Here is a 10,012-nt window from a genome sequence, read left to right as displayed (position 1 = left end):
TCCTTTATGTTTTTAATTGTCTCTCCAGTTTATTGACTTTCTGAATGTTATGTGTTATATATGTGGTCCTTGTCTATTTATTTAACAACATCTTAAAACATTTGATCTGTGAAAGCAAAGTAAGACTTTTGCCTTTTTAATCTACTGACACGTGCACATGTTTATATCTGTGGGTAAAGACAACTTTTAACCTTTATTTTAGACTACATTTTACAGTCCCAAATGCATAAAGCAACAGAAAACCTGCTGTTCCCATGCCACATTATCCCATTATGCATTGTACGTATGCATGTGTGTATACACACACAGAATGTATTTGAAATATAAATACCAGTAAATAAGAAAATTGGAACCTAAGGAAAAATGTTACCATGAATATAGGGGTGGTTTACTTTTAGATATCTAATTAAAATTAGTGTAAGAAATTAAAATAGAAACAAAGTAGGTTTGCTGCGCATAGCTTGTAGAAATGTATTATTTAACTATCCTACATAAGAATTAACTGATTTTTATCAGTTCGTTATCTTCTTTTATTACATTTGAGACTGCAATTTGAACCAGCTTTGTTTTCTAAGATTGTGACTGCATGGTAACTATGATTAAGTTCAAAATCTTTTAATTAAAGTTGCATACATTAACTTCAGATGTAGGTGTGCCTGTATGCATAAGGCGCAACAAGATACATATATCCTGTTGGTAAGCATGAGACATAGATCTAGATTTACTAGCAGATTCACAACTCTGAACTGGCACGTAAGAAAGTAAAAATTAACGTTGAAGCATTTTGTGCATGAAATAATTGGATATTGATGGGATTAGAAACAAGGACTGAAGTCCTTATTCCTGCCCGGTCAGTCTATAAAGGGAAGAGTACAGAGCACTTGTGACAGTCTTCTTGATGTCGTTTAAAGGCAGGCTAGCTGGTGCCGAGGGACGGATGGAGGCTGCAATGCCTTCTCTCCAGCTTCAGCTTCATACTCCTCCAGACCAATAAGGGCCATCAGCCAGGTCAGGGCACCGGGCTCCTGTAGGAAACGTGTGTGAGCGCCGGGGTCACTGTCGCCTTGGTCCTTCCCTGCCGTCCCAGCCAGTGGCCCGGCTGCCTGGCGGGCAGCCTCCCCGCTGCCCCGCGGGCGCTGGCTGCCGTGTGGCCCCGCAAGCGGCCGGGCGCCGATCGGCGGGCGGGAGGCGGGGAGGGCCTGGCTGCCCTGCGCCGTGCCTCCTCAGCCTGCCGCGGCCGGCGTCGCGGCGTGAGAGCTTGGAGCCCCTCTCCTGCTCCGTGCCGAGGGGGCGCGGCCGGGCAGGGCCGCGGGAGGCTGTAGCGCCAGCAGCGGCGGGTCCCCGGCGCCGGTGCGCGGCCTGCCTGCCCCCCAGCGCCGCCACTCCCAGCTCTGCCAGCTGGCGACAGCCCTGATTACGCTTTAAAATCAGCCGTTCTTCCGCGGGGGAAGCCGCGCTGTGAGATCCACCGCCCGGCGAAGCCGCCCCGCGGGCCCCGGGCGCGTGCGGGCGGTGGGGCGGTCCCGGCTGCGGCCGCAGGTGCCGGGGAGCGGGGCAGCGCGTGCCACCCCGCGGCGCGTTCGCCGGGGGCGGAAAAGGCCCCCCACGAGCCCCGGCTCCCGCGCTCCGCCCACCGCGAGGCGCGCGCACCACCTCCCCGCCACTCGCCTGGCTCCTTGCCGGCCTAGGAGGGAAAATGTGAGCCGGGCCGGCCCCGCCCCCGGCGCCTCGGATTGGCCCCCGCCTTCTGCCCGTCTCCCATTGGTCGCGCCGCCTCCGCCGGCGGCGTCCGATTGGCCGGCGCGGTTTTGGATACCAAATTCAAAGTTTTTAAAAGTACCCGGCGAGGGCGGCCGCGCACTCACTAGCCGCGGCGGCGCAGCTCTGCAGGTGAGCGCGGGACGGCGGGCGTGCTCCGCGGGGATGGCCGGACCCGGCGGCGGGGAGAGCTCCGCGGGGATGGCCGGACCCGGCGGCGGGGAGAGCTCCGCGGGGATGGCCGGACCCGGCGGCGGGGAGAGCTCCGCGGGGATGGCCGGACCCGGCGGCGGGGAGAGCTCCGCGGGGATGGCCGGACCCGGCGGCGGGGAGAGCTCCGCGGGGATGGCCGGACCCGGCGGCGGGGAGAGCTCCGCGAGGATGGCCGGACCCGGCGGCGGGGAGAGCTCCGCGGGGATGGCCGGACCCAGTGGCGGGGGCTGCTGGTGTACTTGGTGGCGGGACTGGCGGCGCTGCGAGGGGCGGCGGGTGGTCCGGGAACGGCGCTCCCCAGTGGCTGCCCGCCCCGCCGCCCTCCCTAGCCTTACCCCCTAGCTATCCCGCCGTTGGGACAGGGTGGGATGGGATGGGACGAGGCGGGACGGCGGCGCATGGGCGGCTACGGAGCGCTCCGGTCCCGCCACCGAGCTGCGCATGGGGCCGGGCCGGGGTGGGTGGCGAGCGCAGCGCAGCTCCCGCCGGCGGGCAGGGGCGGGCGGGGAGGTCCCGCGCCGCGCTGGCTCCCGCCCGCCGGGCCACGCCGCCGTTGGGGGGCATCACCCCGGCGCGCTCCTGCCCTGCCCCGCCGCCACCATCTTAGGGGGAATCCTCCAACGCAGGGAAAGCGGAGACCCCCGAGGACGCAGGGTGCGGTTCGCGGGGCCCGGCGGAGCCGGGAGCCGGGCTACCTGCCGCCGACCCGAGCCATCTTTAGAGCTGGGCGGGAGCAGCCTGACAGAGCTGCGGGGGCCCGCGGCTGAGCCCGCTCCGCCGGGGGGTCGGGGCCGGCCCTGGCGCCCCGAAGCACGACAGGCGCATGTCCCTGTTCTGCAGGGTTTCAGCCCAAAAGCTCTGCTGGCTCGCGGCGCGCGGGTTGGGGGGAAGGGGAGGAGGGGGCTTAGCGAGGGCTTGCTTCTCCCCCAGCTCACACTGTACAAAGCCATAAGCGTATTTGCTCCTTTCTTCCACCAAAGGTAGATACGAAGAAGGGACTTTTCCTCTGAAACGTTCGCGAAACGCGGGTTTTAAATACTTGTTTCCAAAACTGCTGGAAGTGTTTAAATCCCTTCAAATACCTGTTCAAATGGTGGAGCTTATTTTTGCTACAGATTGCAAGGCACGCTGAAAATTATTTTCCCCTTAGATTTAGCAGGACAGAGATGGCTTCCTTCTCCCCGTCAGCCCTTGCCCATCCCCCTGCAACTGCTAATATAGATAGCACCACGCTTCGGGGGGAGGGGAAAGAAACAGGGCAAGAAAAGCTCAATTTCCCTATACTGTCTATCGACCTCCCGCCCTCTTAAAATAATGCTTGTAAGTAACCTTTATTTCACTTCCACTGCTGTTCAAGGGTCGCTGCTTCCCACTGTAGTTGGCGCATGCATGTGAGCAGTCAGGCCCTTCCTGTGCCCCCGAGCCTCCTCCTCTTGCAAAAAAAAGCCAGATGCCAAGTGGCACCAGCAGCATTGCCTCTGGCCTTGGATGCAAACTTCAGGCTGCTCTGGCCTGGCTATACCCCTGCATGGGCCAGCTGTCACTCACGGACCCTCTGCCATGGTGTCCCTTGCAGGGACTGCAAGTGTCCTGAGTATCATGCGTTTCCAGTACGAGGTGTGTCTAAGAGCAGACTATACTGGTTGAATGGCAAAGTGAATCACCCAGTCAGTTTTCTCACCCTCCCGGTTATATGCAGCATAAAGCTCTAATTTTGAGAAGATCTTTCCTAGATTTAGCAAGTGGCTGTTCAGATCCTTAGTTCTGCTAGTTGTCTGTGTTTCAGACACCAGAGCGTGAGTTAGATAAAAGCTTAAAATTTGTAACATGGGAGGAACGCATGATCATCTTGGTAAGAAAAAGAATTTGTGATGTAGTTTATGCTGGGTTGTAATACTGCCCTTATTGTTTCTTGCAGGATACAAAGTAGCGATATTAAACCTTAACCACTCTTTTAAAATGAAATGTGATTTTGATTGTACGTCTGTTTGCACTGGATTTGCACCATTGAAATCTGCAGAAAAAACAAGATTGGAAGAATCCTGCCCCTCCAGTTATGAGGAAGGCTTTTGTCAAAGCTGGGACGAAGAGCCCCAGCAGATATTCCTCAGTGACTCACACCATGTGGCCACCAGAAATCTAGATCTTGAAGATGAAGGAAGACCTGTACACAACAAAGAAAACAAACAAGTAATCCAGAGGCTTGATGAAGGCATCTATGAAACGGAGGCACTGGAAAACAGTAAATTTAATGAGGACAGTGGTTATTCTTCTATGTTAAGTAATCAATACACTGATGCAATAGGACATGAGGATAGCATACCTTTGGCTGGGAATCTCTGTGGCACACCAAAGCATTGTCTCATGAAGAACCAAAACCAAGCACAGTTTTCAAAGAAGACTTTGTTGCCAGTAATCCATTATGAAGAAATGATTTGCTCAACTTTGAAAAAAAGTGGTAAAAGAGATCTCAAGTCTTGGGCTGCAGTAGACAGAATTGTTTTTAGGGGAAACGTTGAACTTTGTAACTTAATCGGAAAGAAAATGGGATTAGATAAAATAGACTTTCTTGCTGAACTCTTCAAAAAGAACCTGAAGCATATATTAGCAAACATTTTAAAGCATCTTGGAGAGATGGATTTAATAAAGTAAGTATATTGATCTCAATGTGTTTCCTTGGGAAAGAAAACAACCTAATCAGATGACTTAAGAATCTTTTAGATGTGAGGGTTGTGAAATTTACAGAATGGGTAGTATTATGTATTGTAGTAATATGTATATACATTAAAACATGAACTGTCAATGTAAGCCACGATATACGTGGAGAATGTATCTTTTCCCTAGAAGGCTGATTAAAGACCAAAACTGTGACCATATCCCATCTTCTACTTGAACAGAAATGATTACATACTTATGCCCACTATTAAAGAAAAGGTTTTATCCATTCCTCAGAGGTAACTGATACGTTTCTCTTGTCATTGCAGTTTTGCCAAAGTCAGTACAACATGGCGGAAGATTCTGCAAGAAGATAAATGGAGTTTAGAAATTTATAATAGAGCCATGGAAAACCTTTCTGTAAGTTTATGTGCTTGTTAGCTATTTGAAGCCTAAACCAGCAGTGCCTTTCTGCTATTTTAGGATTCCTCCCAACCTTAAGAGATCACAGAATTGCTTCTTAGGTTGAAGACATTGTCACTGGAGTGCCTGACCTTGTCCTGTTAGCATGCCCTGTCTCAAGTGTTGCTAGTCACTTCACTGTCCTTGGAGCCCAAGGAAGATTGACCGAGAACGTTACTCGGAGAGATGCAGATGTTCTTAGGAGCTCCCACATGTCCTGTGTTAGGAGGAGGCAGGAAGGAGAGGGTCAGTTCCAGCACTGCCCACTGGGCAAGCGGTGGAGGCTCTCAGCAGAGGCTAGCTGACTTCAGCATCTCCACTGATCCAGAAGGGAGATGGGCTGAGAGAAACCTTTCAGCTGACTCTGCAACACAGCTTCTCTGCATACGCTTTCTAGCAACAGTCTCTGAAGTGCAACATGCTGGCTACATAAAAACAAAAACCTTTTTGTATTGTGAGCTATTCCTAATGCCTGCTTGTCCTGTGAAATAAAAAAAATACAAGATCCAACCACATTAGCATTGCACCTTACCAAGGCAGGACTCTTAAAATCCTAGGGGTGTTTTTCTTCTTTGAAAGATGGAAAGACACTGAAACAAGGCTTAGGACTTGCCACAGAATAAGGTAGTCAATTAGTTCAAATTTTGTATAGTGTTTTATGGTGCTAGCCTATTGGGGTGAAACAGCTGGACACCACAGTACTTCACCCCATAAGGTTTGATTTCCTCCCTGCCATTATATGCCTTTTTTTAATCTGAACTGCAAATGTAGAAAATTGGTAGCAGGAGTTTACTACTTGGAAGGAAAACTTCAAGCACCCTTGTTCACTGTGAAAAATTAGAAATATTACTTTATGCTTTAAAACATTGCAGTGACTAGGTTACATGCTCTGTATATATACATATAATTATGATGTCTTAATATAAAAGTATGTTGCATTATGTAATAGAAGATGGTTGAATTTAATGGTCTGAACTAGGGGTCTGTTCTACACATTGGTAACAGTAGTGACTGAGAAAGCTAAGGTAAAATTAGTAGTATCCTACTTGGTAAGATACTTTATTGTTGGAAACCTAGCCAGGAGGAAGGATCAAAAATAAGTTGTTGGATTCTATTTAACAAGTCTGTGTCAACATGTATCTTCTCAAATTTTATTCTTGTTTTTCTTTTCATTAGAATGGCACCAAGGCATCAGAGCAGGCTGCAACAAGGGAGTATGTTCTCTACCGAACAGCTTTATCTTCCATTCAGAAAGCAGCCCCACCAAACAACTTGACTAAAAAGGGCACCAGATCCAAAGCATCTAAGAATCACAGCAGGCTCATGGAGTTTTCAGAGGTAAATGGTTTCCATTCATCTTTAATTTCTCACATCTTGTCTGGCACACAATCAGCTTGTAAAGCGTATTTCTTCTGCAAGTAGTCTTTCCAATTTGAAGTGCTTGTAACTCTTCCTAGTACAGCTGCCAGATTTTGCTTATTGAGCCTATTTTAAGTCAACGTCAGAAATTAGGTGGAGAATATTGATACACTGAGACATTCATTGTCTTTTTCTCCCTCCTCCCCGAGTGTCTAGGAACCCTCAAAATTGTTTAGTGATTATTTTTTTTAGCTTAAATTTCGGATTGGATCAGACGTGAACAAGTTTAGTCATTTCTTCTCAATTTCCATGGGCTTACAATGAATCGCATGTTTTTCAGATGAGCAGTCCCACAAAACCTGTTAATTGTGCTTCAACACTGAGCAATTAAAAAGAAACAAAAAGCCAAAGACAGCATCGTTCTTATTTTTAAAAAAATTGAACAAATTAGTATTTCTCCTGTTCATTCTATGTTTTGTTTTGGCTTTTTCTCCAACTAATTAACTAACATTAAAATAGCTTTTTTTAACTACATATTCATAGTGTATCACACATTTGGAGTTGTCAACAGCTGCCAACAGCCTAAGTTTCCCTTCACCTTGTTATTTTTCTTAAGCTTTTTTTCCCCCTACATATAGGAGCAGGTCTACATTGCAAGTGTCTTATAAGACTTAAAGCACTTATTGAAAGTCATTATTTGTCAATAAACAACAAATTTTCCTAACTAAAAAAAGTTTTTATACTCAAGCTCAAAAGTCTTATTCTGCAAATTGGTGCAGTAAGAGAAGAAGATATAATCACACTGGAAAGTATGATCAAATTGCTTTAATACTACTATATGGTACTTTGTAGCATTAGGAATCTGAAAGTTCAACTGAAGTGGCAGTCTTACATTTTTATCCTTGATAAACATATATGTCTGTACACAGACATTTGGATTATAAAAACATTTTGCTTTTAACAATTTAGTTATGTAAGGTGTTATACAGGTCTATAGTTTTTCTGATGCTGAATGATTTTGAATGGTGGTTCTGGTTTTGTGTCAAAAATCAATCCATTGGAGACATGTAGGAATTGCTTCTATTTGGTGTCTCAAGCGGAGTGCCCCACAGCTGAGATTTCTGAACACGTTGCTCAATTTTTAAGAATGTTAATGATTTAAACAGAATTCAGGTTTATTTTCTGTTTTAAAACTGAAGTTACTTAAATCACCGTCATAAGTTTAGAGGATTTAGGAGGGCAGGTTTTCTTACTGCTTTGCATTTAACCTGCCTGTCCTTTAAATTTAAAATTGAAAGAATTTTAAATTGGCTACTTCTATTCCAGTCCAAAGTACCTGCAGTTGTAAACTGATTATTCCTGTTCAATCTCCATTAGAATTTAATACAACCAAGATTAAGCTAAGTTTGTAGTTTATTTCTCTAGAGTAGGAGAAGTTATATGTGTTGTGGCACTTGGATAACATCAGGCAATGTTTGGGGTGTGTATTTACCCTTCACTTATGATTTTCTCTATATGCTTTTTCCAATAGGTTGCCAAGACCTTGAGAAACACCGAAAGCCTTAAAGTCTGCCATCGCTGTGGCTCACCTGCAAAGTATGACTCCTATCTACAAAGAGCAATGTGCAATCGTGAAAGCTGTGGCTTTGACTTTTGCACAAGGTGCCTGTGCAGCTACCACAGCTCCAGTGTCTGTATGAGCGGCAAATCGGTGAAACCCAGGTCTAAGCTAGAGCCACTTCCTGGGACTAAGAAAAGCAAACAGAATCTACAGCGATTGTGATCCATCTATCCCAGTACAGATTGTCAGATGTCCCATAAAAGTTATTTTAGGATATGAAGTTATCCATAAAGAAAATCAAACAAGAAAATGCTTTTTGCTATTATATTTGAAAAAAAAAAAAAGGTTAATTTTATTATTCCTGTCTACTATTTGGTCATGTTGAAATTCCTAGGAATAATCAGAAATACCTATTTTTAAAGACTTATTAATCTATACATGTAAAAGAAAATTCTGGATATGAATTATAATATTTTATATATTGTCTTGACAATTTGTCTATTGTGTTCCAGTCTTCACAACACCCTACAACAATATTGAACAAAACAAAAAAACTTTGGCAAGTAGCATTCCGTGTGTAACCCTAGCAATTCTTAAATGCCAGAAGGGGCAAGTGTAAACTGTGTTTTATTGAAATGTTTGCTCTTGTTCAAAAGGCTTTTAAAGACATCTGTAGCAAGAATGTCAAGTGAGATGAGTGAAATCCCTTTTAACATGAAATTGAGGAGTCTAGATTTTGATTTTTCTCAAAGCTTTGCTTAATTTTAAAATGTGAAAGCTCCTAATACCGTTTTCTCTAATGGCTTGCCTTATGTGAATCTGAAATTGTTGCTCTTCCTTCATTCCTTCATTCAGAAACTGCACGTTTTTCTTGAACTGAGGTTGTACCCTTTCCAACTTAAAAAGTACTGTATCTTTACTATTCTGCTAGAAAAATTCTTTGCCAGTTTTTTCCAAATCATGAGATAATTTTTAATATTTGTATATATTTGTAAATATTACTATAAATATTATTTGTGTTTGTAAATGTGAAAATAAATTACTGTGTTCAGTAACTTGGTTGGAAAATATGTACCTTCTATTTATCATCTTAAAACATTACTTTTCAGACTCATTTGTCAAGTTTTCTAGTATGTGCTTCTTAAAAATGTTGTTTTAACAAAGACCAAATCTCCTGGGTTTGTGTAAAAGGCACTGAATCTATTCTTATGCCGTGTTACTGCAGTTTATCCAAAGACTCTTAGCAATAATTGCTGATAGTTTCTGAACAAGCATTCTATGGAAATTTGTCTATTAGCTGAATTTATGCTGCTGTTGCAGAAGCAGCTCACTGTCATTAAAGTCTTTGTGTTTCCACAGCAAAGAAAGGCATGCTTTCAAGAAAAGGACTGATTGTTTTCTTGGAAATGTCTGGGATTTGGATGTGTTTCCTGTTAGTAAATAGACAACAGGCTGGGAAGGCAGCATTGTAGGGCCCTGTTCCTTGAACTGGGCTGTCAGTACTGCATGACAACTTTTTCTGCACTTGTTCATTTTTAATTTGTGACAGCAGCAGTCAAAACAGTTGAGCAGGACCTCTAACATTCTGCTTTTGTGGTGAGCTTAATCTCATAATCTAAACCTGAGACTTAAAAGTGAGTTATATCAAGAACCTCCATTCCATAATTCTTTTGTCTGTTTAGGTCCACTTACGTATATGTTCAAGGTCTGAGACTGAAAGGTAGAAGTCTCCCATCCTATTATAATGTTCTGGTAACTTGGACCTTACCAACCAGTCCTGGAGGCTGGCAGAAGAATCGCGTGATGTTGGTGTCTCCAGCATTGTTTCTGAGACATGGAAAAGGCAATGGCCAGGGACTTGCTATGCATTTAACCACAGTGAGTCTGTTAGGCTGTAGGCTGAGCACTGCAGATAGATAAGGAATATTGTAAGCAAAAGTTTGTTAAAAAGATCTGTCTCCTGAAATTCCTGTGTCCTGAGTAGCACAGATGTCTTAATGTGGT

At 45.2% G+C, this 10,012-nt stretch overlaps 1 protein-coding gene across 2 annotated transcripts; it reads left to right on the top strand.

The window, feature by feature from the left end:
* The first annotated feature begins 267 nt into the window (after positions 1 to 267).
* On the top strand, positions 268 to 8,733 carry FBXO5 (F-box protein 5). 2 transcript variants are annotated; one of them, XM_080389151.1, is made up of 5 exons: positions 268 to 1,890; positions 3,890 to 4,619; positions 4,956 to 5,046; positions 6,265 to 6,426; positions 7,979 to 8,733. In XM_080389151.1, exons 2-5 carry the CDS (start codon positions 3,931 to 3,933, stop codon positions 8,228 to 8,230), a joined length of 1,194 nt encoding a protein of 397 aa, XP_080245277.1. In that variant the 5' UTR covers positions 268 to 1,890; positions 3,890 to 3,930; the 3' UTR covers positions 8,231 to 8,733. The 2 variants fall into 2 exon arrangements, with proteins under 2 accessions (XP_080245277.1, XP_080245276.1); XM_080389150.1 differs by lacking the exon at positions 268 to 1,890 and having other exon boundaries at positions 3,326 to 4,619.
* The last annotated feature ends 1,279 nt before the right edge of the window (positions 8,734 to 10,012 follow it).

Source organism: Falco punctatus, assembly GCF_963210335.1.
Source record: "Falco punctatus genome assembly, chromosome: 5".
Classification (NCBI taxonomy): domain Eukaryota; kingdom Metazoa; phylum Chordata; class Aves; order Falconiformes; family Falconidae; genus Falco; species Falco punctatus.
This window is presented reverse-complemented; position numbering and strand designations above follow the sequence as displayed.